This window comes from Marmota monax, unplaced genomic scaffold (assembly GCF_021218885.2).
Source record: "Marmota monax isolate L192 unplaced genomic scaffold, Marmota_monax_Labrador192_F-V1.1 WCK01_AAM20220418_F8-fsc00209, whole genome shotgun sequence".
NCBI lineage: Eukaryota > Metazoa > Chordata > Mammalia > Rodentia > Sciuridae > Marmota > Marmota monax.
This window is the reverse complement of record NW_026694493.1, coordinates 249,147-276,175: the sequence shown is the minus strand read 5'-3', so window position 1 is coordinate 276,175 and position 27,029 is coordinate 249,147. Positions and strand designations below refer to the sequence as shown.

Below are 27,029 nucleotides of genomic sequence, written 5' to 3'. Positions count from 1 at the left end.
GTCCTAAGAAAGAAAGGAGGTGAAGGCATTTCAGAAAGGGCAGTGGAGAATCATCCTCTAAGAATGGCAATGTAGTCAACTGGAAAATACCTGGCTAGAGATGGGCGACCTGTGCCCCCTCCAGCTTTGCTGACCACTGCATGAACTTTGGGAAAAATCCCTTCTCCTCCCTGGACTACATTCTGTGAACCAATAAACTGTGTGTGAAAAAATAGCAAACCCCAGAAAAGAGGAACTACAAAGCAAAAATGTATCCCCCTGCCCCAATTCCGGGGTCACCAAGCACTCTTCCAGCTGTGAGTCGGTGTTTCTTAGGTAGACTGTCCCGCTGGCACAAATCCCACTTGGCCCACTGGGCAGTTCTTTTTCTGACAGCACCTTAATACATTGGCACTCCACTTTCTGTATCCATCTGATCACTTAAGGGGACGCTTGACCTGAACACAGGAGGACAAAGACCCCAGACAGTGGAGATCAAAATAAGGTGTGACCACTCTGTCAGACTCTGCCAGAAAATGGCCAGCTGGCCTCCCCAGTGGATGGCTGTTTCTCACGACCACAAGTGCAAACACTCTCGCCTGACCAAAAATAGAAGAGGAAAAACCAAGAAGTTCCTCAGAAGTAAGGAGAGAGTCGGAACGTGGAAGTTGTGGGAACAAGAGGAAGCAGAGGCCGGGGGAGTGTGGCCAGGAGAACCTGTTCTGGCTTCAAGCTGCTCTTCCAACCACTTTCCCTCCCTGCCTGGTAACATGGGCCACTCAGTACACGGTGTTTTGGTCTTGTGGTCTTGTGTGCTTAAAAAGAAAACAGTGAATATATGGTAGTTTTTAAAAAAGAAAGAACAGACGTAAACAAGTTCTTCATCTAATGTTCTTGATCAAAAATATTCAGTAAAGACAATTTAAAGACAAAACAGAGTGAGATGATAACACAGCTCTTTGTTTTCTCATATTTAGATTATGATACCAAATATTTTATACATTCTGATTACTGAGCATGTACAATCAGCAAATATGAACTAATGAAGTGACAAGTCTAAAGTTATTAAGAAGTAGTATAATTTGAACCATTGATAGTAAGAGTTTTAAAATTTTAGTTTTTTGGGTTTGTTTTTGTTTTTCTGCAGTGCTGAGGATCAAATCTGGGGCCTAGATAGGCAAGTACTTTGCTGCTGAGTTATATCCCAGCCCTAAATTTTAGACATTTAACAAAATTACCTGTTTATAGGTCTGGGGATGTGCTGAATGATAGGCCACTTGCCTGGCATGTGTGAGGCCCTGGATTGGCTCTCAAATACTGAAAAAAAAAAAAAAGTCACCTCTTTACAACTTTTTGTATTATAAAATCCCCTGGGGAGACACAGAAATGCTGCAACTGCAGGCATTCTTTTTGCCCCCCACCCCTTCATCCATTTGGGTCTATTATTGTTTTAGACCTAGGGCACAGCCTGGGGTGGACAAAGAGGCTTTCAGATACTCTGTCTTTGTTGAGAGCACCATGAAGCTGGAGAGTCAGACAGCTACACAGTTATGTCACCTGTATCACTTTAAGTGCCCAACCAAAAATATACTACATCCTAACTAATCAGATTGTAAGAAACCATTCTTCCAGAAATAAACTCATACATATTCTCTTTTCAGTGCAAGTGTAAGGCTAAAAGATGGTATGGAAATTGCCCATGGCAACACTAAAAACAAAACAAACACAACTGTCCTCATATACAACTCAACAGGCCCTGGGAAAGAGCCCTGTACGGTGGGAGGTTAATCCACGGAATTAGGTGGGGACAGTGGAGGCTGCCACACTGAGTGTTTTTATCTCTGGCTCTGACGCTTGAAGTTACAGCCTGGGCCAATGGAGAGCAGAGATGAAGCCTAAGGTGCATGTTCAAAGCCACTTGTCAAAGCTGGGGCCATGATAATAAGTATCAGGTCTGACACATGCAGTCGAACAGGGTCAGAGAATTAAGACAGACAAGTATGTGACTGGCAACTCCTGAGCGAGTGGCCTCACACAGCAGGACAGGAGGTAAATAAGGTGAGGACTTTGGGGGTTGGGAAGAGTAAGGAGAATCAATGATTAATTCTCACAAGGGGACTTCCCTTTATTCTCAGCACATATGTATGAAGGTGAGTCAAACCCAGTTATAATAAATCAGTATAGAAGAGACGGAAATAAGAATTGGACCTTCTGGAGATAAGGGTGTAGGCTCAATAGTAGAGTGCTCACCTAGCATGTGCAAGGTCCTGAGTTTGATCCTCAGCATGAAAAAAAAAAAAAAAAAGGAAGGCTAAAAGAAAGAATTGAACCTTCTTCTGAGGCATACACACACTATCATTTTACATTTAAACATTACAGTTAGGTCTAGATCTCCGTAGTTCCACTGGAGGTGACAATATGTTTGATAAGTATTGGTTTTAATTTCCAAAAGACAGGAAAGGTGAAGCCACCTCCACAGATCCAACCAGGCCATATTTTTAAGATTCCAAACTACCAGGCAGAGAAGCCATGAAGAACAGGGGACTTTTGCTTTCTCTCAGGCTAGGCTATGTGTAAAATGATCAGGCCATTCACAGGCTCTTGTAAAAACTTCTGGCCACTCATGAGGTTGTATTACCTATGGTAAGGTCACAATCAAGATGCCCATGATATTCAATGTTCTCGCACAGTGAAAATTCTCACAAAAGAAGAGGGACAAGAATGGGCATTTTGTAATGTATTGAGGTGCCCATCACGTGGTGTTTAAGTGGAGACCGGATGCTGGAGTCTAAGGCATCGTAAAAGATCATTTCCTGTCCTGGATGAAAAGGTTCCTTCCAGCTCTGAGATTCTCCAATGTTGGAGAATCATCACTGAGAAATGGGTGTAGAAAAGTGCCATGTCATGAGAGAAGCTGTACTTAAAGCCACATGTGATAAAGGAGTCCATCAAAAGAGACTGAATGCTGACAGCCCTTGTGGAGCCAAAGAGAAAAGAAAATGTAGTGGTTCCCATCTTTCTGCCATAATTACTCAATCCTTTAATGCCAAGACATGTTGTAGCTGCGGTCATGATCCTCAATCACTGGACTTGAGAGCAGGAGAAACAGAAGAGACTGTGTGGTTCCTAGGAGGGAGAACTGCATTCATGGATGCGTGTGGAAGGGTAAACGACTCCATTTTGCTCTGAAAGGAAAAGATGTTTTTGTTCAGATACACATATATTTCCTCACACTCAAAAATAAAGTATACAATGTTCAGCAAAACCTGAGAAGCAGGCATATTCAGATTGTATAGCCTGCTTAGTTAAGATTCTCTTAGTACTTCATAAATTTCAACTCAAATTCATAAAGTCCACAAGATAAAAGACAGGGACTCAGTCTGCATCATTCCTGATAGAGGTATGTAATTGTTAACAAAAAAATGTTTTTTCTTCAGCAACTTTCATTTATTGAGATTAGTGCTGAACTTTATTTATAAAGGAAATAGTAATGACCCACTAATTCTGAGTTGATTTTCTAGTAAAGGGGTTTGGTTGTACTAGGATCTACTAACATACTTTTGTACAGCAACTCCTAAATTGGGTTAAAGTTTGTGGCTATAAAGCCAAGCCAAGCTCTTGACCCACCTGGGTTCTAAGTCATGATTGAGGTTTGATCAAGATTGGCTGTGATCCACTGGAGCAACTAGTAAAACCAGAGGCAGCAAATGACCTTACGAGACATGATAATCACTCTCATAGAAGAAGATGAACAAGAAAGGCCATTTTGTGATGTATCAAGGTGCCCTTCATGTGAGTTTCGTTAGAGGCTGGATGACAGCAGGGATCAGGTCTATCTTTTTTCATCGTCTCTCCCAGCTGCCAGTACAGTTCCTTGAACACAGCAGGAATTTCATGCATACTCAAGGAATGAGTGTATTTTTTCCACAATGTCAAGGTCCTACATATCGCCTTTTCCTCCTTCCCCTTTTCCTTATCCCACATCCCATTTTTCAAAGGTATCCACTCTTACACATTTCATGTTTTGAAAAACGAATTTAGAAGGAAAAGGATTTTCATATGATTGGGAAAGAGAAATCATTGTCAAAGTCAAAACTACAAATGACTGTAGTTTTGAAACAAAGTGCAATGTTCCCACAGAAGTCCATGGTAATTATTAATAAGGATATGACTTGGCAAAAGACAGATCAAGATCACCAGATCATTGACTTAGGAAAACAGACCACTCCCCTTGCAAGCGTTATTTATAGTGAGCATTCCCTTTGTAGTGGAGAGTTACCCCAGGTCCTCTACAATCCCAGAACTAGGGCGGACCCATTTCTACGCGGAGCTCAGAGTGGCAGATACAGAAAACAAAATCCTCAGGAGCTAAAGGCAAGAGACTATCTCCAGCTCCCTAGAATTCTTCCCTACACCTCTTACCTCGGGGCCTTCTTCTCCAGGCCAGGAAGCCAACTCCAGCCAGGACAATGGTGAGGACAATGGCCCCAAAGACAGCTTTCATCACCAGAAGGATGGATTCCGATTCTGGAAGCAAGCAGATGAAGAAAATCCACAAGTGTCCTTTCCCTCCTGATAACTTCAGGGACTTTTGTCCCTGTACTCATCAGGAAATCCAACACTGTTTTTCTTCTTCTTCTTCTTTTTTTACGATACTGGGGATTGTACAGTACAGTACAGTACAGGAGCACTCTACCACGGAGCTACATCCCCAGCCCTTTCTATTTTTCATTCCCGCTAAGTTGCCGAGGCTGGCTTTGAACCTGTAACCCTCCTGCTCAGCCTCTCAAGTTGCTGGGACTACAGGCATGCACCACTATGCCCAGCCCAACACTACTTTTCTTACTGTCATTTCTCATCATATGATGGCTAATAGACTATGTGTGTGTATTTTCTGGTGTTTAATTTTTTTAAAAGTTTTAATTTGTAATATAGTAAACAGCAATAGGTATGGTCCACATAAATAAAACTCTGGGGTCTGCAATGATTTGTAAGAGTAAAAAAGAGCTTTGGGACCAAACAGTGTGAGAACCACTGACTTGAAAGACCCATTCATTCTAAAGCACACTGAGTTGGGTAGTGATCCACCCTCCCCTCCTTGACAGCTGGCATGGCTTCCTGCTCATCTTCTTTCCTCATTCTCACTCTCCAGATAGCCACTACCTAATCCTTACCCTGATGGCCCTGAAGAACCACGTGGAGGCCACAATGCTCCACGTGGCAGGAGTAAATGTCCCTGCTCTGTGGATCCAGTTCAACTGACACCCACGTCTGATAGGTTCCATCCCCGCTGGGAAGGATGTCTCCATAATCCACTTCTTGGACAAGTTCTTCCCCATTTTTCTTCCATATCATGGAAATTTCTGGAGGGTAAAATCCATGAGCTCTGCAGAAGAGAGTTGTAATCCCCGGAAAAAATTCTTTGCGACTTATTCTGACCAGTGGGGGCTCTAGGAGGAAAAACTACAGTTTAATAGAAATGTCTTGGATACTGAGCAAACAACATTAAAACTTGGCAACTAGGTTTTCCAAATAATTTTCTTCATTGCAGGAAACATCTAAAACCAGGAATGACCCAGAACCCAGGTTCATCAATAACAAAGTTAAATTATTGTATACTACTAGGGTGGTGTGCTAGGAAATTAAAAAGGTGGAGTTAAGCCATAGTCTGTCCACACAGCTTTGAGTGTTTGGAAAATTATTGGGATTATTTACAGTTAACCTGTGGAATACCTTTATGTATCAAGAAAAACTGAGCCATAATATGGGTAAGTGATTATTTCTGATAAATAATTCTGCGAGAGATTGGAGATTAGAACTCAGTATTCCTTGATCTCAATTTCGAATTTGATGGCAATGAATGACACAGCATCTCAGCTCAACTCTGGCTCCAAAATGCCTGTGTGCTCAGGTTGACACCTTGATGACTTATTATCAGATATAAACATATGTATTAGATTATGTCATAGTTGTGTTCCCAAAAGGGCTACAGAAATTCATATCTTAGAAGGGCTTTGGCAGTGACAACAAGGAATTGTCCATTTGTGACTTTGCTTTCTTGTAACTTCTTTTAATTTTCCAGATGGTTCTGTCCTTAACATTTCTGGCTGAAATGGGGTCATAGATCCATATAGAGACCACCCATACCAACTGGAAGACCTATTTGCTGCTCAACTTCAAAATTCACCTCCTCATTCACAACTTATTATCTGCCATTACTGATACAGGGAAGAGCCTTCACCTCAACAATGCCTTCCTTGTCTTTCCTGAGGCATAACATTTAGATGTAGAAAAAGGCTTTCAAACATTAGAAATAAAATATAAATGCCATCAGGAGGGAATTCTTATTGACAGTGCCTGTAAGAAATTAATCTGAAATCTTTTCCTAGGCACTGACCATATGGGTTGAGACCCCATTAGGACATTGATAGTAGACCGAGAGGAGGCTTGGAGTGGGAAGCAGTTCCTTGAGGTTGAACTTTCAACACCACCCAGGGCCCCCCTTGTTTCTCCAAGGAGCTCTTCATATCAGACAGAATCAACAGGGTTAGGATGAACCATCCCAATTCATAGCAACTGCATTCAGGCTTCCCCACCTTTTCCACAGTGTAGCAGGCCTGGCAAGTGAAGGTTCTCTGTGTTTGTAGTCAAAGGCTAAGAAGGTCACAGATCAAGGTCAGGAAGTGTCCCACATTGCCCCTCTTCCTACTGCCTAGGCTCAGCAGAAAATATCTTAGTGATGAAGCATCCTGTATAACCCCAAGGTGGCCACAGATGTCAACCACATCCTAAGCTGTCAGACAGTCTTCAGTCAGGCAACAGTAACAACATTGAGTATGTGAACAGAGCTCCACAGCTTACAAAGTGTTTCATATACATTATTCCATACCAGTTTCTGTGAGGTAGGCAGAATTATGCTCTTTATTTTACTCAAAATTATTGCTTTGTTGGTCTGGCATCAATTAGCCTCATCCCTTTTCTGACATTACGAACCGCTAAACAACAATGTATTTTGGAAGTTGATTGCACCCTCCTCCAGCAAGTACCAAACTAAATTCCCTCCCCAGCATCGTCTAAACTACAGGGCTGGTCAGTTTCTCTTTGCTGGTTCTGACCCGGCCCCTGCCCAGTGCACCAGGGGCCTCTAAGTGCTCCTTTGATTTGTCTATTTATTTAAGTAGCTAATGCTGAGAGAGAGTGGCCCGTTCTTCTGAAATGGTGAAGCCATGGGGATATGAGCTGTGCACTGGCTGCCCCACCTCCGTGGAGAAGGCCATTCATCATTTCTGACTCCTCAGGTCCCCACACGGCCCTGATTCCTGCCTTCGGATAGCTTCCCTCTTTGAGCCACTTTGAATAAGTTTGTCACTCAGCTTACAAAGGGGAGAGTCAAAGTCAAACTCCCCTCATTTACTTCAAGACCTGTGCTTTTAGACAGAAGCACTGATTCCTAACTGTGGCCTAGACACTCCTCCTTGGGACTCCAGGAAAGTCCCTCCACTGGAGATGACTCCTGTGGGAGTGAGTGCATCGCATCTAGGAGTTTCCTGCAGCACCGTTCTGATGCGATTTACCTTGAATAAGCTCATACATGAAAAATTCTGTATTAACTAGAAGCCAACCGATGGAATTACAGCGTTCATCTGCCAGCGAAGCAAAGACCTTCAGTTTGTCTTCTTCATAAACCCAGATATTTTTACTCAAAATGGGATTGTCGGAGCCCTTAGCTCTTGAACAATTTGTAAAAATCATCCCACCTCTGAAAGTATCTTCCGACTTATCCGTGACAGGAGATGGAAAGATTTGCCTCACTGGATCCCCCAAGTCAAGGTATCCTTGGAGGTACTCCAGTCTGTCATGACAAATGGAACTGCTAAATTTTGTCAAGCTGCTGCTAAAAAAATAACCAGGGAAAGTTATCCGAGGGAGTTCCAAATCTCAACAGTGCAGCTCTGGCGACGGATCTCAGCACAGGGTGAATGTCACCTACACAGGAAGAAGTTATATATAAAACCGATTTTGCTGGGAATTCTCTCTTGTTACCTGTTCTTAGCAGGGTATCTTTGCCGTACTCTAGGAATCTCTTTAGCCAGGCAATGCATTCTTCTTCCAGCCAATTCTTTTGATATTGTAACTCATGCTGATTGGCTTCCCATGCCCGTTTGGTGACGTGAGCCACATTATCTACTGCCATCCAGGACAGGGTGTCTTTATTGAAGACGATGAAATCCTGTCCGTCATATGCATATTGGAGAAATCCCGTGGTGCTTCCATCCTCCAGCAATTCACAGCCAATCATTCTCTGGTAAGTGTGAAGCCCTGGACACAGAAGCATGAAAGGGCAGGCGCAGGGCAGAGGGGGCTCTCAGGTGACATGACCGGGGCATGGCTGGAAGCATCCTCTGCTGTAGTTTATGTGACCCCACAGGCCTGCAAGACACTGCTGGGTCTTCAGGAGGTTGCTGTTACATAAGCCCACCCATCAACAGATATTTGGGGAATACCTACTGCATGCCCAAGCAATGTGATAACTCTTGCCCTGGAAAGTTAGCCTGTCTCGGGAGTGATTAACTGATAAACTTTGTGGCTATTATGAGTGCAGTGGAGGAGAAAGAGGTGCAGGAGCCAGAAATATCCCCTGGAAAGTTAATGTAGTCAGTCGTGCATAAGCAAGCACATGGCTGAGCCTGGCCACCAGGAAATGAGACCCAGTGGGCAAATTTAGAAGGGAGAGACACATCAGAAGGCGAGACGGCAATGAGATGGGGATGGGGGGCGGCGGTCAGATGACAAAAGGTTGCTGGGGAAGAGAAGGACAATTTGGAAGGTGCATAGGACAGATGGTAGGCATTGAACTCCATCAAGCAGATTTGCCAAAAGCCATGGAGAATGCAAGTCAGCGAATGCTCACATTGGCCACCGTCAGCCCAGGGACTCTGCTAGAAAGGGACCACGAGGGAGCTCGTTCATCCCCTCGCAGACACACCTGAGTGATTGTAGTGCCTCTGTAGGCGCCTCAGCTCCACCTTGAACATCTGCTGCCAGCCCCTGAGCAGCTGAGTGTACCTCTCCCAATGATCGGGCGCCAGGTTCTCCGCCATCCACGGGGCCCTCGGCTCCTTCTGCCGAGTGACACTGTCATATGTGGTGATAGGGTGGGAGTCCACATACCCAACTGAGATAAATTCAGGAACCCCGTGGCCAGGATCCGAAACGCCCAGGCGAAAGTATCTCAGAGAGTGTGTTCCTGGGCAGGAGGCAAGGAAGGGAGACAGTGAGAGTCCCAGACGACGTGAAGCCACACTGTACGTTTCAATGACTCCCCACCGGGGCTCCGCACTCAGTGGGGCTGAGACTTATGGGCCCCAGATGCTATTTCCTCTTACAGAATTCTAGAACTCTGGGAATTATACCTGGAAAGCCTTTTAGGGCTCTAGCCATGACTTGGGAACTTTTCATGTCTGAATCTTAAGGTGAAGTTTTTTTTTTTTTTTTTAATCTTTATTTTATTTATTTTTATGTGGTGCTGAGGATCGAACCCAGGGCCTCACACATGCTAGGTGAGCGCTCTACCACTGAGCCACCACCCCAGCCCCCAGGGTGAAGTTTTTTAAGTAACCAAACTTGTAAGCAAAGTATAACATGCTGCTCTAGCCTTGGGGGGAAAGGCCCCAAACCACTCATTGGGGTTCCCAGGGCTGCGCTTGAGGGAGCTCCGAGAAATCAGAAAACCATGAAACCCCAATTCCCTCGTTTTACCAACCAAGCCCCAGGTGGATAGACAAGGACCCCCCACTCCACACACACGCATTCACACACACAGACTACACACACACACATCAGGTCAGGCAGAGAGAAAACCTCCACAAGGACTTAGGCCTTCTGAGGGAAAAAAAAAATTTAAACAATGTGCTTTTCCTGGTTTTATACCAAACCACCCTCATTATCCACTTTCTTTTTTTTTTTCCTAGTTTTTCTTCTGGATAAATATCACTGTAAGGATTGCACTTATGAGTAAGGGCTAAAAGTCAACTGAAATGAAGCAAGGGTTTGGTCTCTGTCACGCCCACTGACCTCAGCTCAGGGTCTAGCGGAGTCAGACAAGGTGGCTTCAAAGTGGCACGGTACCTGCTGGCCTGCAACCTCAGGGGAGACTTTCCAGAGAAGTCAAGTCTTAAGGGATATCTTGGGACAGGTAGGAGGTGAGCAGGCGAAGGGACAGGGAGGGGACAGGAGGGAGAACAGTGGGAGCAGCGAAGCCATGCGTGTAGCCAGGAAGTCTGAGAGCTGTGCTCTGGGAACCAGATAGCCTCGGACAGCTGTGCACAGCATCACAGAGGGGACTGGGACGATGACACCTGGGAGGTACGCAGAGCCCAGGCTGAGAAGGCCTCCGTGTTGTGCCAAGGAGCCGGCAGACAGAAGGCACGTGGCTCTGCTTGCTGTTGTCAGGAAACACCCACCTCAGCCTTTCCTCCTGCTACCTCCTGCCATTCTGCCCCATCTAAGTCCTTCCCAGAGCCGGGCACGGTGGCACACACCTGTAATCCCAGCGACTAGGGAGACTGAAGCAGGAGGTACAAGAATTCAAAGCCACCCTCAGCAACTCAGTGAGGCCCTAAGCAACTCAGCAAGACCCTGTCTCAAAACAAAAAATAAAAAGGGCTGGGTGGGGCTGAGGCTGTAGCTTTACTATTTAAAGCACTTACCTCGCAGGTGTGAGGTACTGGGTTCAATCCTCAGCACCACATAAAAATAAATAAAGATACTGTGTGTTCATCTACAGCTAAATAAATATATTTTTTTAAAGGGCTGGGGATATGTTTCAATGGTTAAGTACCCCTGGGTTAATCCCTGATACCAAAAAGAAAAAAAAGTGAAATAAAATAAATAAATCCATCCCAGGCATCAAAACCCATCTCCAAAGACACTCTTGGAACCAGCTCTGACAATTACATGGCTAAGTGGAAAGGATGAATGGAGGTCCACATGCCCAGAGATCCATATATGTAAGAAGAATAAATCAAGCAAACTGTTAAATACATCCTATACTCTGACATTTAGGAATAGCTCTCCATATGACCCTGACGGACAAATCCAAATTTTAAAATCTCAGACTTTGTGAAGTTCTAGACCTGAATGCAGCGACACAGACAGAGAAAGCTGACCTGTGTCCTTCAGCCCCTGGCCCTCAACCTGGGACCCACCTCCTTCTCTTCCCACTTCTGGGCCTGCCAAGGGCCTGTGCACATGTTTAAATACCCCTGAACTCCCGCTCAGGCTCTGTCCACAATGCAGCCTTCTGGTCACCCCTCAGGTCCAGCAGGGCCTCACAAGCAGCACACTCCACCCTTCAGGCGATGGACAAGTGAGGAGGCCACACAGCCCTGAGTGACCTGACGGGAACTCTAGGTTCTGGGTGCCCGGAGTGTGGCTGGAGGGAGGGGCACAGATGGGGGGGTAGCAGCTCCCTGCAGCCTGTGTCCGATGGCTGCACTAGACACCACTTCCCCAGAGTCTTTCCAGATTGCTCAACCCCAACTTGCCAGCTGCTTTGGGAACTCACTCGGGTCTTCTGATGGGGTCTTCCTCATGCAGAGAACCTGCTGCCAAGGTCAGCCTCCTAGTCCCCAGGCTAAAGACACCTAACAATGCTCATTCCTTCTTCTTCATTTATAAGCACATAGTTAAGAAAAAAAATTCAGACTTTTAAAAAATCAGCTCCCAAAATGGTTGGGTTCGTTTCTATGTGAGCAATTTGGTTTTTAATTTTGTTTTCTCTCAACTGCCTGCTATAGTCTGGATCTGACATGTTCCCAAAAGGCCCCTGCATTAAAGGGTTGGTCCCCAGTATGTCTTTAAGAGGTGGGGTCTAGTGGGAGGTCTTAGGTCATTGGGGGCACGTCCTTGAAGGAGATGTTGGGACACCTGACACAATAAGTCTTTTATCTTTATAAATTGATTACCTAAGGCTTTTGTCATAGTGAAGGAAAGCTGACCAACACTCTGTTTATGAAAGAATTTACAATGTGCATATCAAGTCTGAGCACCAACAAACCACAGGCAAGAGCACCTTTACCTAGATTGGGGATGCTCCTTCCCGGGGTCCTTCTGCCTGATTGTGCCAGTTCTATAAAGGCAGTTTCTCTCTCTCTCTCTCTCTCTCTCTCTCTCTCTCTCTCTCTCTCTCTCAGCTATTCAAGCTGGAATGGGCAATTGGTAGCTATTTGGTGGACCAAATTGCTTGATCTCCCTCCCCAAAGGCCTCAATCCTGCAAGTCAGCAGCAGTTCTGAGCAAGATGGAAGCTGGTCTTCCCCGAGGCTTGGGTAGCATAAGAGCTCCAGTGACCCTTTGTACTGTTTGACCTCTTACTTCCCCCTTTCTCCTCCTGTGGTGGATGGAGCTGGGGTTGGGAGGGAAGACAGCAGAAACCTCTAGGCTCTCACATAAAAATGTTGGCTCTTAAAGAACCAGAGCCAGAGATTGAAGCAGAAGCATGAGTTCTATCACAGAACCAACAGTTACCGTGGTCGGCTTCTATGCTGCTTACCTTTGCTTATCTGATACCTACTTCTCTATCCTAAGGCACTTAAGAACTGGGACTTAGCTCTTTTCCTTTGCATTTCCAGCAAGGTCTAGTGCAAGGAGCTTGGCACAAAGTAGGAAGCTGGTAAATACTTGGAGGATCAAATTGTCGGTGAAGCACTTGATTTTTCTGCCTTGGAATAATGAAGTATGCAAAAATGAATATGGATCTATTTATCCTGGAACTTACAGTTTCAAAATACTTTTCATTCAAGGGAAGCCTGGCACACAGGGAACAGTCAAAATCCAGATTACATCTGATCTAGAATCTGCCAAGGGTGGATATGCTGGGGCCTGCTACTGCTTTTGAACAGCTCTGTTTCTCCATATCGGGAAAGGGTCTGTGGTTATTCTGGAGGTGCGACTGTTCCAAGTTGGAGGCCAAAGGGAGAACAAGTCATGAGCATTAGCTCTACACTTTCTTAACATCCATTTATACATTCAGTGAGTGCCTGGCAACTCTTCTAGCTCTGAGCAACACAAGAGCTAGAAAATGTCAGCCTGCCTAGAGTCTACACTCTGGTGGGTAGAAGAGAAGAAAGACAGACAATATAACTGAAAGAAAGATAGACAGATTCATATATATATATATATATAGAGAGAGAGAGAGAGAGAGAATGGGCAACACAATTTGAGACAGGAAGTTCTCCTCAAAAGGTGACTTCTGAGCATGCCCTCAGGGAATGAGGAAGGCTGCCTGGTATCTGGAAACAGCAGTCCAGGCAGGAGGGGCCATCAAAGGACCTGAGGAAAGAGCAACCTGGCCTGTTCTGGGATCAGGAAGAAAGCTATGTATGGTTAAAGCTGAGACATTGAAGGGGAAAGAAAGAGGAAGGAATCATTTCCACAGTTATTCATAAGAAAAACCTTCATAGAAAGCAGATTCCAGGGAAAGAATGGAGAAAGGAGAAGGAAGAAAGAAGAAAAAAAGTTTTTAAAAGCTGTGTTACCAAGCTCAGTTGGACTGTTGTAGAACTTCTCCTGGACTCTGGAATTCCCATAATGATATCTGGGTCTATATTCCTGGTAGATGCCAATAAGCAAAAAGAAGTACTAACAACTTGGGGCATTATTTTCATGATGGGAAGATTTATTCTAGGTCTCCTAACTTCTTCTTCCAATACAATATTTACAATTTAAATAATTTTACTATGTTAGTCAGCTTTCCATTACTATAACAAAATACCTGAGATAACTTATAAAGAGAAAAAGGTTTAATTGGGTCACAGTTTGGGAGGTTTTGGTCCATGGCATATTATGCTGTTGTTTTGGGCCTGTGAGGAGGCATTATATCATGGAAGGAGTTCCTAAAGAAAACCTGCTTTCATCAACAGCCAAGGAACAAAAAGTGAGGAAAGGGCTGGGGTCCCACAATCCCCTTTTGGGGGGATGTCCTCAATGATATGAAGACCTCCCACTAGATCCAAGCTCTTAAAAGTTCCTCTGTCTTCCACTAGCACTGGAGACCAAGTCTTTAACAAATGGGTGTTGGGGGAGACATTCAGGATCCAAACTATAGCACTTAGTTTCTTCTTTTTTTATGTATGTTTATTTAATTTTTCAGTTGACACAATACCTTTACTTATTTATTTTTATGTGGTGCTAAGGATTGAACCCAGGGCCTCACGTGTGCTAGGCGAGTGCTCTACGGCTGAACCACAACCCCGCCCACACTTAGTTTCTTATAAAAATATAAATTCATAAATGTTTGCATGATGTAGAATTAAACGAGGTAGATAGAAGTAAGTTCACTACACCAACCTTTTTCAGCCCCAATCTCAGTTCAATTCCTGGTTTGGGAGCAGTTGTTCTCCACCAGCCAGCCTTGACTTCAAAGGCTGCTCAGCCCCTAAAGGCTGGATTCCATCTGCCTGGCTGCCCGTCCATCTCTCTCAGGCAACCTGTGTGACGCCGCTCTAGGACATCACAGTCATGGGCCCTGTTACCATCTGGTGGCGCCACAGGTACAAGTCACACTTGCTCTTAGTTTGACTTCCAAAATGTTTGCAGTGCTGTGATGTCAGTTGACAGATGTGAAGTCAGCAACTCAGAGCAGAAAAGATAGGGGTAAGTCCATGGTACCCTCTCTCTCCCTGTATGTTAGACCTTGTGATAATTGACATCCTACTAGGACACGTTGCCCGGATGTTCAAGTTTCTAACATCACTATTAAGGTTGAATCACTTGAAAAGACTAATATGACCCCACAGAAATGGCAATTTCATACAATTAGGTCTAATCTTCTGATTTTCTCTTCTTGATCAGATACTTAGGAAATTGGGTTTATCGCTCCCTTTTCATGAGCATATTATTAGCATCAGCCTACTTATGGGCTAACATCTCTGATTTAGTTTGATCTTCCGTCCATCCAGCCAAGCCGCTTCTCAAAGGGCATTTGCTGCCCTGTCCCGTTAGCCTCTGATAGACATTGCTAGAGAGGCCGACCAACACAACCAAACAGCTCCCACACCAGGTGCGACTCCAATTTATACTCCTAAATTATGTCCCTTGAATTTGTAAATTAGCCATTTGGGCCATTTTTACAAATATCTGTGCCAAAATCACTGGATTATAAGATAACTGATTATGTGTTATCGGGTATTTGTCCCCAGGGGCAATTTACATTTATTGACTATCTACCAGGTGAGGCGTGTGAAAACAAATCAGATACCAGCTCTTTCCTCCAGGAATTCGTGGTGTTGTTGGGGAACTAAACGTGTAACATAACTAAATGCAATGCAGTAAAACACACAGCACAGAGAGGTACCTTGGAGTGCTCCCACGGCTCAGACGGCAGAGACCCTGCTCTCCTATGACCACAGGGAAATGCTCCCAGGAGGGGGTGGCAGATCAGGTGGCCTTCAATGAGTCACCAAGGGCAGCCGCATCTTAATCATAACCATCAGAACTCTATGCATTTATTGAGCAAGTACCATGTGTCAGGTAGCATTCCAGACCCTCGATGAGCAGGGGTTGTACTGACTCTTTACCATAACCTTCTGAGGTTAAGACTCCATTCCACAGATGGAAAATATGTGCAGAGAGATTCAGTAAATTGCCCAAGATCATCCTCAGAGTCCATAAATGAAGGAACAGGAAATCACCATCTGATCTCTCTACCTTAGGCCGCCTAACCCTCATCAGAGGCGGGGTGTTTCCCCAACCCAGCCTCCTTCGGGCTTCTGTCCCTGAAGCATCAACTGCTCTCTCCCGCCTCCTGGTGTCAAGGAGGACTCACTGTCTCTGATCTCCCAGTCCCTGGGGCCCAGGCTCCAGGCTTTCCTGTAGGTGGCCGAGAGTCCTGACTCAATTTATTTGTTATCCCTCCCAAGTAGACCGATGCCTTAATAAGGTCAAAATGATTATGATTCCTGGGAACTATGCTGGAATTTCAGGCATCGCGGGAATGAGGGGGAGAAGTGGAAGGCGATATTTTTAGTTAAGAGAACCTCTGGACACTTCTGGAGTAATGCAGCCATGTGGATGGCTCTCCATGCAGCAGGAACTGCCAGTCCCCTCTCCTAACAACTTGTCTAATGACAGGAATTTAATGGGATGCTATAAGTGCTAAATGTGACAGCTTGGCTTCTTAGTTACTCTTTGGAGGCCACTGTTGTTGGTTTGGTCTTTATTTTTTTAGAACTGGGGAGCAAACCCAGGGCCTCCGGTGCTCTAGCACTACTGAATTACACCCCCAGCTCTCCTGTGTTTTTATTTTGAGACAGAGTCTCACTTAGTTGCCCAGGCTGGCCTTGAACTCACGATCTTCCTGCTCCAGCCTCCCAGGAACTGCGGTTACAGGAGTGCTCCCCCATGCCTGGCCAGCGGCTACTCTTTTGAAGGTTACCAGCACATCATTTTATTATTTTCTGAATTTCTGGGAAGCCCAGGTCTAGCTGCTAAGGACACAGCAATGAACAAATCAAAGTCCCAGCCCTCTGAGCTAATTTCTACAAAGGATATTGGAAATATACAAATATAGAATATAAGGTCAGGCGGTGATAAAAACTCGATAGAAAATAAAGCAGTCAAGAGAGTGTGGGGAAGGTTGATAGCTTAGATAGAAGGACCGGGAGAGGCCTCTCTGAGCAGGTAATATCCGAGCAGATATGTGCATAGAATGAAGGAGGGAGCCATGCAAGAGGAACCTTCCAGACAGCACAGTAAGCCAAGTCCTTGAGGAAGGTGTGTGCTTTGCACATTGGGGGGACACTGTGGGGCCCCGTAGAGCTTTGGAGAGTAAATGAATGAGCTCTGGTGGTTTTTTCTGTACCCTCTGGGTATGATGATGACCATACATCTCCTACTTCCCAAAAGAATCCCAATTTTATGAACCTTATGCTTTTTAAGTGATCCATTGAAGTTGTAACAGAACGTGATTTGTTGGGTATGCTCTTGAAAAGTTTTCCCTAATAAATATAAATTCAGGTGTCAGAAAGAATGCACGTTGTAATCTGTCTCACTTTAGGCTTCATAAGAGAGAAGTGTTTAAAGAGTTGTATGTTTGACCTTTCATCTGGGTTCCCTCCTCCAGTTCTTGGCAATCCCCTGGAATAAGAGGATTGAGGTCAAGTGAGAATAAATAGATATTTCAACTAGTGAAAAGGAAAAATCTGTGAATTAGTCAAATTTCTCAGATTTAGATAGATTCAATTTCAACCCAGAAGAGGGCCTTAGGGGAGTGAAGTATTGTCTTGGAGACATTTCTATTGCATGTACCTTGGCAACAGCTCCATGGAAACAGACTGAAGTCTAATAAAGTGTATAGCAAATGCCCATATTTTCTCATGTTAACTCTTTGAACTCAAGGTCATTTCTAAGCAGATAATCTGCAAGCCTGTCTTCTGACTCTAGCCCAGTTGGCAGCTTAGGGGGCTTCTCCATTATCGGTCCTCGTATCTGAAGGACTCCATCATTCATGAAATGCATGGACATAGTAGATTAACACATCCATAAATTTTTGAGTAATATCAAGAGGCCGACGTTGGTTATGTCAAGATGAAACACACAAACCACATATGGCTACACAAGAGAAATCTTGTACATGTCCCCAGCCTGATTATGTCCACCCACATTGCCACCAGTTCCCAGTTTCACACAGGCTGAAAAAAACAACAAGATGAATTTTAAAAGCATGAAATACCCTTTTTGGTGGGAGGGGAGTACTGGGGATTGAACTGAGGGGCACTCAGCCACTGAGCCACATCCCCAGCCCTATTTTGTATTTTATTTAGAGACAGTTTCACTGAGTAGCTTAGTGCCTCGCTTTTGCTGAGGCTGGCTTTGAACTCGAGATCCTCCAGCCTCAGCCTCCCGAACCACTAGGATTACAGGCATGCACCACCATGCCTGGTTGAAATAGCTTTTTAAAATACCAATTCTGCAAACACAGCAAACCACTGGTTTGAATTTGCAGTCATTATTGCTGCCCAAACTATCTACTGCTCATAGTCAGATAATTTCAATTTCTTAGGGTCTTTATTTTTTTAACATAAATTCACTCTGGAAGCATTTATGAAGTACCTACTGGACATTAGGTAGGGCCAGGGGAATAAGAGAAAAGTGAGGCTCTCTCTCGCTGCTTTAAGGATAGCCTCACAAGGGAGAGTTTAGAAATAGAAAAATCATAGAACTGGGAACAGAAGCTAGAAAAACATAAAGCAAGAAATGGTCACCCGAAGGCTGTGGAGTTGCTAAGAGTAACACTGAAGTGATAGTGGAGTTATTTTGACCCTTCCTGGAGTTGTGACCCCACACGCTGTGGTATCTCCTCCTTGTGTTTCCTGTCTATCACGGTATAGTAGCATTTATCCAGGGCCAGCAGTAGACACAAATGTCAGGTGGACCAAGTCCCTTCTCGTAACCCCATGTCTCTCCCTGTTAATAACACTTAAGGCTCAGGAATGTTCAGCCAGGGCCCTGGCAGGAAACGGCCTTCACCCCAGACAAATCCCACCCAGGGACCTTAATGAAGGGACACCTTGCATAGGTAGGGGCAAGGCTAGGGAACAAACAAGGATGCGGGGCTCCCAGAGGTTAGCAGCAATGGGAAGCCATTATCACCTCTGGAGCTGAAGAAATCAGAACAGCAAACAGAGTTACCTCAGCCCAGTGGGAGTGAGAACCCTTAAGAAGGGCTGTTTCAGGCCAACTGCACTGGGGAGGGACCCGGCTACAGCCAGAGGCGGTGCAGAAGGGAAGGTGTGAGAAAGACGTATCTCGCCCTCCTTTTCCTCCCACTCTCTGGTCTCTCGTCTCTGAGTCTTGCACTGGGTGACCCTCCCCACCCCGAAATCAGCTGTAAGAGAGCCTGGGTGACCATGCGGTCTGTAGCCATGGGCCTCGGGGACACAGCAGGACAGGGAAGGAAGGAATCCAAGGAGTCAAAAGGAGACTAAGCAGCACAAAGGGACCTCCCCCACCCTTCATCACTCATTTATTTCAATTCCCTTTCCACCAAGTACCCGAGGGCCACCTATTCACATCCAGGGGCACCATAGTATTTGGGGAAAGCTCTGGACTGAAAGAAGACCTGCCTAGAATTCAGACTGCTCACTACGTAAGTTTAGTCCATCTCTCCAGGCCTGCAGAAAAAAACAAGACCTTTTTTCCTCCCTTTGGCTAAGTTGCCCAGGTCGTCCTTGAACTTGTGGGTCCTTCTGCCTCAGCCTCCCAAGTAGCTGGGAGGCAGGCACCACGGCACCAGGCCCATATCTTTAAATGGGGAATATTTTCTTAGAGTACCAAAAGGACACACGAGAACATTGGAGTGGATAATAAGTTTAAGGAACATTGTTCTATGTTATTGGAGAGTTCCTTGAGGAGTGAACGTAGGTAATGTATCAACTTCTTAATTTCTAGAAATATTACCCTTTAACTCCCCTCTCCCTTCCTCTTCCCATCTTCTGCCTCTTACCCTTATCCCCAGTGTTTCCCATTTCTGACTTAAATGACAAGGTTTCCTGGGTTACATTTTCACAGAAGCAGAGACTGTCTATCTTATTCGCTGTCATATCCTACTGCGTGCCTAGCACACAGTAGGCCATCAATCAGTATTTGTAGAAGTCATACACAGATGACTTGAAAGAGCTCCTTCCCGACATGTTCATCAGTCACCAGCTGGGGTAGGGCCACGTCTGAGTTCTGGCTCCCCTTCCGCCTCCCTCCCCCGGAAGTACCCCCCTCAGCCTGGAGAGTGGTTGCTTAGGGCAGAGGAAGGCTGGGGCTTCCTGTCTCCCAAGGGCCTCTCCTGCACTGGGGGCAACAGAAGGCTTCTGTTTCCCAGTGACATGAGCCCCCTAAACAATGAAAACCTCTTCCTACTATCGATTAGTGGATTAAAGTTTCTTACGTCCAGTAAACAAGCCCAGAGCCCGGTTTTTATCTGTCTTGGATCTCTAGTTACAGGCAGGGCTTGTGGTGAGGACGAAACACAATACCTGTGGACAATGGGTCCTGTCCACTGTCCAGTGCCCCTGGAACGCAACTGCAACCCCGTGAGATTTGCTAAGTTAGAGAAGAGGAGAAACAAAGTTAAGGGCAAGAATGTGAGCAGAAAAGAAAGGACGCAGCTCCCAGGAAACGGAGGAGGAAGCTACCAGGAAGGTCTTTCCAGAATGGCTGCCAACCCCTCAGAAGGTGGTGACCTCAAAACCCTAAAACGTTTGCCAGACAACTGTCCAGCTCATCCACTGCCCCTTCAAGTCCTGAGTGAAATGCACCCACGTTTCTGCCCCTGGTTTCATTTTTCACCACAAGTTTTAGGAAGCAAAGCTGTTGTTCCTTGCCCCTCTCAGAGGACTTGGGTACTCACGGGCATGACTGAGCTTCACCATGAATACAGTGATTAGAGGTACCAGGAGCACCATCAGCCCCCAGCAAAGTCCTTTGCTTTCCGATTGATTCGGGTCCCTGTTGATCTTTTTGAGAACCTAAACTGCAGCCTGTGTTGAGTAATTTAGCAACAGGGGCAGGACACAGGGTCCTCTTCCAATAACAACAGGGGAAAACACAGAGCATCATCAGCTGCTAGGTAGAATAGAGGCAGGCAAGTCAATGCATTAACTTTTAACCCTTTGTGTGTTTGAGACGCTGCTCCTGTGGCAAGCCGGTCTTCACCTTCGTCCCAACTTTTAAATATTTATTAAGCCCAGGTTTGCCCAAGGCCTAGGAAACAAAGGTTAATAATACATGGTTACTCAGGGAGCTCAAGTTGCTGCCTTTGCCACTTCCCTGGAGTTTAAATTGTACCAATGAGAAAGTCACAAGTTCCCAGAGTTTGGGACTCCTTCTCTAACTGCCTGCAATGCTATAGCCCATATGTCTGAGAAAGCATGTGCCACTCAAAGTGTTCTGTAGTTTTTAGCTTAAGGCTGTGTTCCCTGATGCTGTTGTACCGGGCACGGTAGGCCCCGGAAATCCTTTTTGAAAAGGGCAAGAAAAAGGCCTTAGAGAAGACTCCTAAGGGCAGCCACTCAGCTTGCTCCATCAGCCACCCCCAAGATCAAGCTATGACTACACTGTCATCAGGAGCACATGACAAGTCGGAAAACAACAGCTGTAGCTTGTCCAAGAAGCTGGGGGACAGGCCCAGACTGGAAAGAGGAAGTAGAGGTGAATGGGAGGGAAGAATGGAGGCAAGGCCATGAGGCAGGCCAGACTCGAGCTAGGGCTCGGGGACCCGGGTTTGCATCCCAGATCTTGAATTTGGGGCAGTATCCCAAATTTCTTGGTGTCTTCAACTTGAAAAGCAAATCCCAGCATGTATTTCACAGGATGGTTCTGTTTGCAATGTACTTGAGAAGTAGTGGAACCGCACACAGCAGATCCCTTCTGCAGGCTGAGTGATGCACAGCCCCAAAGATGTTCCCACCCTAGTCCCAGAACCTGTGAATGTGCTCCCTTACATGGCAAAAGGGACTTTGCAGCTGTGATTAAATTAAGGCTCTTGGGATGGGGAGATTAACCTGGATTATCTGGGGGTCCTGGTGTAACCACAAGGGAGGGAGGCAAGAGGGTCAGTCAGAGATATGTGAGGATGGAAGCAGAGGTTGGAAGGATGCCAGTACTGAAACGGGGGCATGAACCAAGCAATGCAGCCGGCCTGCAGAACTGGACATCACAAGGAAAAGATTCTCCCCAGGAGCCTCAGTGGGAATGCAGCTGCCAACACTTCGATTTTAGCCTGTAAGATGCAGTTGCAGAACTCTGGCTTCCAGAACTGTAAAAGAGTAAATGTGGGGTTGGGGGTGTGGCTCAGGAGTAGAGCTCCTGAGTGTGAGGCACTGGGTTTGATCCTCAGCACCACATAAAAAAATAAACAAATAAAATAATGTTATTTAAAAAAAAAAAGAGTAAATGTGTTGTTTTAGGTCACTACTTTGTGTGATTTTTTTTTTATAGCAGTAAGAGGAAACTAGAGTCTTCCTTTTTCCAAAAGACAAAAAGAAACCATAATAATGAAATTAACATTTGGCATCCTCTAACTACCCCCTTGCACTTCCCCTCCATCAGTATTTCTGTCTTCCTTTGTGCCTCCCTCACACATATGGGCACCCATGTGCCCCTTTGAGAGACCTCCAGATGTCTCTCCATAGGGCTGGAGTTCTATGCAAGTCTATTTTCCCTTTCAATTTCTGTTACTATCTTGTTCCCCCGAATGCATGTGTGCTATTTAAAAGGAGATATGGGCCCTGGGGACGTAACTCAGTGGTACAGCACTTGTCTAGCATGCATGCAGCCCAGGGTTCAGTCCCCAGTATTGTAAAAATAAATAAATAAATAAATAAAAATAAAAGAAAGAAAAAGGTATGGTGATTATGTCTTTCATTTAGTCATTTTATTCTAATTTCTAATTAATAAATTAAATCTGGAAAATACACCAAAAAAATCAGAGTAGAGTCAGTCGCTCAGATAAATCCATTGTTGGTATGTTTTAGTGTGTGTCTTTTTAGTGCTTTTGCTGTGAATATATAGGTATGTATACATGCACAAATTTTGGAGTTCATTATTCCCAAAGAGGGGTTTCAAATAATAATACTATTTTGTAAATTCTTTTTCAAATTGATATTTTCTAGTATGAATATGTGCTTTTAAGGTATAGCTTTACTCTTCCTTAAATTTTTTAAATAAATAGATTTGATCAGGACCAAGATCTTAAAGGACAAGACAGCCTCACTAAGCTGGGAGCCTGGTGGGGGGGCGGAGGGGGGGCAGTTAACGTCCTTGGCATCCTCTGGGAAAAACAAGTCCTACCTCTGTCCTTGAATTCTAGGCTGCACTTTTCAAAGCAGCCTGTCTTACCTTATTAACTACAAATCCCTTTATGTCTTTGGCTTTTTTTTTTAATATTCTTTAGTTGTCAGTAGATCTTTTTTAAAATTTTTACTTACCTATTTATTTACATGGGGTCCTGAAGATTGAACCCAGGGCCTCTCACTTGCCAGGCAAGTGCTCTACCACTGAGCCACAACCCCAACTGTCTTTAGCTTTTTAATACCTGATTTGTTATATACATTTTAAAGCCTTCTGAGGCATCACTCTCACTTGCAAATGGGAAAACTCCTCCAAAAATAGAAGACAAAGCTATTGAGTTAGTAAGTGGATCATACTTGTTAAATAATGTCATTTTCAATATAATGTAACTTACCACATTCAATAAGTAGTTTCCTCTTGGTTATATATTATTAAAAATAACTAGAAGTCTGTGTGTGAAGTTTGATTCATGCCATTCTCTGTGTGTAGGTAAAATCCCTTTGCCAGTTTTTGGCCAAGGCCAGGACAGCCTTGTAGAAACAGGCAATGGAATGCCGTATCAAAGGACATGGGCTCAGGTGTTAGACAAGCTTTTATTCAAACGAGGCTCTGCCACTTTCCACCTATGTGACTGCAGGCAAGCTATTAACCTTGCATTTGGATTTCTCCTTTAGAAAATGGGGAAGTAACAGTATCTCCATGACAAGGTTGTCATGAAGATTCAAGGAAATCAGTTGTGGTGGAACCAAGAGATGGCTTGTCACCTGTTGGGTCGTTAGAGCCGACTACTACACATACATAATTGTGGTCAGTTCTCTGGAGCCATACTAAATAAACCTATAATCTAAGAAAAACCAGTGGTTCTGTCTGCAACCTCAACCCAAGCCCCCAGCCCTGCTGTGCAACCAAATTACAATCTAGAACCTACTCCACCTGGAAATTCTGGAGCCACTTTTGAAGATAATGAAAATGTATCACTTAGTGCTTAGAATGCCCACTGCTAGAAATTAAAAGCCAGCAATCAGTATTATTATCTGTGTTATTCAAGTATTGAGTTTGTGGTTTTCCTTTCTTCTGTATGGACAAATTCATAAAGGATTGTCAAGGTCGAGGCTATAACTCCCCTTCCTGCAAATGTTCAAATTCATTGTCACGTCGAGGAAGACACTGAATTCCAAAAGCACATTTTTACTTTTTAATACTCACCAATATCAATCAATTCAGTCATTATTCCTAATGAAGGAAAAGTGAGGAACGAGAGACGGGTGAGAAATGAAAGACGGAGACCAGGCAGAGATACACATGAGAGTTTGTCAGAGCTGACAAATAAAGGCCATCTCTCTATAGTGGAGAGAGGCAATCTCTCTATAGTGGGTTCTTTGGGTGGGAAAGCGAAACTTTTTCCTAAAAATGGTGGCTGTCACTTAAGATGGCCTTCCAGATGCTAAGCAAGGACCTTATATTCTTTCCCTTTTTTGTTTTTTATTGGGGCCCTTAGGGAACAGGGATATAGGTCAGTCTTCTATAACTGCTTCCTGCTGGGAAAGGGGCAGCATTTGAGTCCCTCATTATGGGTGCGGGATGTCATTGGAAAGATGATGGAGGTTGAGTGGTGGTGGAACGCTGTCCCCCCGTGGCCCAATTTTTGTGAGGGATTTGTATTTCTGTAACAAAAGCTGGTTTACAGTTTGGTTAGAGATTTTTTGGATCTGATCTTTAACCAATCTAATGACGCGGGGGCAAGCATTAACAGAAGGCCCATGACAAGGAGAGGGGTTGATGAACCCAGCCTAATTCCATCCTAAGATTGGGATCTATCTCATCACTAAGTCATGAGAAGTTAATTTCTGTTTTACTATAAATTACTGTGCTTTCTAAACTTGTTGGGAATTCCTGCTCCTGCCTTGAACTCACCTATGCCTCACTTTCCCTGACCAGATAACAAACCTCTCTGAAACCTCAGGGGCTCCTCATAAATTCTGATATTGGGATCTGAATTTACTCCCTCCTTGAAATATCATGCCATGTAGATCATTTACCTACTATCTACCTTTGTATTATGCTTGTCAAAATCCTGTTATCTGTGAGTTCTCAAGACACCCCCCTTTGCAACTTTTTGTGCTATAAAACCTTGTTCCTAGAGAGCGGGGGTGCTGATCTCTAGCCTGGATTGGTAGAGACAGCCTCGGACCAGCTCTTTTTTATGTACACAATACAAGCTTGCTTTAATTTGATTTAAAATTGGGGTCAGTGGTGTTTTCTTTGCATCAGGGATCAACAGGGTCAGGAAAGAAAGTGCCCACTGGAGAAGGGGGTTACTTAGCTCCCATTGTTCAGCAGAGGAGAGCTGTTGTTTTTGATGTTCAAGGTCCTGTTGGAGTTGTTTTATCTTGTCCTTTACTATGCCAGATTGACTTTTTTAATATTTATTTTTTATTTGTAGTTGGACCTAACACCTTTATTTTATTTATTTATTTTTTTATGTGGTACTGAGGATCGAACCCAGGGCCTCGCATGTACTAGGCGAGGGCTCTACCGCTGAGCCATAACTCCAGCCCACCAGATTGATTGACATAAAAATAGCATTCCTCCTATAGGTACAAAGTCCTCCTTTTTCAGCTGTTAGAAGATCAAGGCCCCTTCAATTCTGCAGAACCACAGCAGCTAAAGAATCAAGCTGGGATTGTATGGTTAGTATGGTTTAAGCAAGTTGCTGTAAGTCTCCTAGAAATTGGAATGGCAATTTCTGGTAATAGTACCCCTGGGAGGTGAGTGCAGAATAAGGGAGGAGGGCAAAATTGAAAAGGGGAAGGATGGTGCTCATGATTCTGCAGTGTCCTCGTGGTCTTCTGAGACCGAAGGAAGATGGGGAGTGGTGGTGCTGGCCTTGAGAGGGCCTGTGGGTGTTACTGTATAAAAGGGTGGAGAAAATAATTTTATTTTATTTTTTAAAATTTGTTTTAATTAGTTACACATGACAGTACAATGATCTTGACATATACATTTGAATCAGATGGAGTATAATTTCTCATTTTTCTGAGTGTACAGGTTGCAGAATCACATTGGTCACACAGTCACGTATATACATACAGCAATAATAATATCTATTTTATTCTGCTGTCCTTCCTTTCCCCCCTTCCCCTCCCTCCCCTCCCTCCCCTCCCATCATTTCTCTCTATTGGGTGGAGAAAAAAAATTTTACATGGGAGTTATGAACCCAATATGGGATGCCCTCAAGGCAGGGTGCCTAGGGGCCTAGGGAGTGGTAAGAATGACCACCTAATGTATGCTAGAAGGGGCCAGAAAAGATGAGGAGCAAGGGGTAGTGGAGAACCAGAGAGTGGTGAGCTGAGCAGGGAGATAGGCTGTCCATAAAGCTCAAAAGGGGAGATGTTGAGTGCCTTTTTTGGGAGGGCTTATAACTTAAGAAGAGCCAAGGGAAGGAATTTAATGCAATCTAAATGTAATTCAAGGGATAGTTAATGAGAATGTTCTTCAAGGTCCTGTTGGTATGTTCCACCTGGCCAGAGGACTGGGGATGGCAGGGGATATGAAAATGCCAGGAGATGTTGAGAGCCTTAGCTACAGACCATGAAACATGGGAAGTAAATTCAGAACCATTATCAGACTGGAGCGAGGAGGGGAGGCCAAATTGAGGAAGAATGTGTTCAGCGAGGATGCTGGCTACCGTGGGGGCACATTTATTGGTGGTAGGAAAAGCCTCGACCCATTCCGGGGAGGTGTCGACGAGTACCAAGAGAAATTAGTATCGCTTGACCAGGGGCCTATGGGTGAAATCCAGCTGCCAATCAGAGCAAGAGAGATGTCCTCTTGCCTGGTGTAAAGGGAAGGCAGGTGGGTGGACAGTGGAGATAGGATAGGTTTTTTGGCAGATTTCACAGGAGGCAGAGAGAAATTGTAGGTCCTCTGGAGAGAGTTTAAGGTGGGAAGTGAGAAATTGTTTTAAAGATGTGGTGTTAGGGTGAAAGAGGTTGTGAAGGAAGGTAAGCATCTGTTGAGTGTCAGGTGGGGAAGAGTCCATTGGGGGACTAGCAAGGCAGAGGATGGCAGGTGGAGGAGGCTATGGGAGGGCGGTGGCCCTCGCCTCAGAGTCTGCCTTGTTGTTGCCAAGTGTCACAAAGGCAGTGTCTGTCTGATGGGATCTACAATGTGAAATTCCAACGGCAGTGGGAAGCTTTGAGGCCTGAA

The 27,029-nt window shown here is 44.8% G+C and overlaps 1 protein-coding gene across 1 annotated transcript; it reads right to left on the bottom strand.

Annotated features, from left to right (window-relative positions):
* Positions 1-856: 856 nt before the first annotated feature.
* On the bottom strand, positions 857-20,531 carry LOC124075887 (major histocompatibility complex class I-related gene protein). The gene is made up of 6 exons (XM_046419532.2): positions 20,380-20,531; positions 8,966-9,226; positions 8,023-8,298; positions 5,154-5,429; positions 4,402-4,506; positions 857-3,164 (listed from the first exon to the last, which is right to left on the bottom strand). The coding sequence occupies exons 1-6, from the start codon at positions 20,432-20,434 to the stop codon at positions 3,106-3,108; spliced, it is 1,032 nt and encodes a 343-aa protein (XP_046275488.1). The 5' UTR covers positions 20,435-20,531; the 3' UTR covers positions 857-3,105.
* Between the last annotated feature and the right edge of the window lie 6,498 nt (positions 20,532-27,029).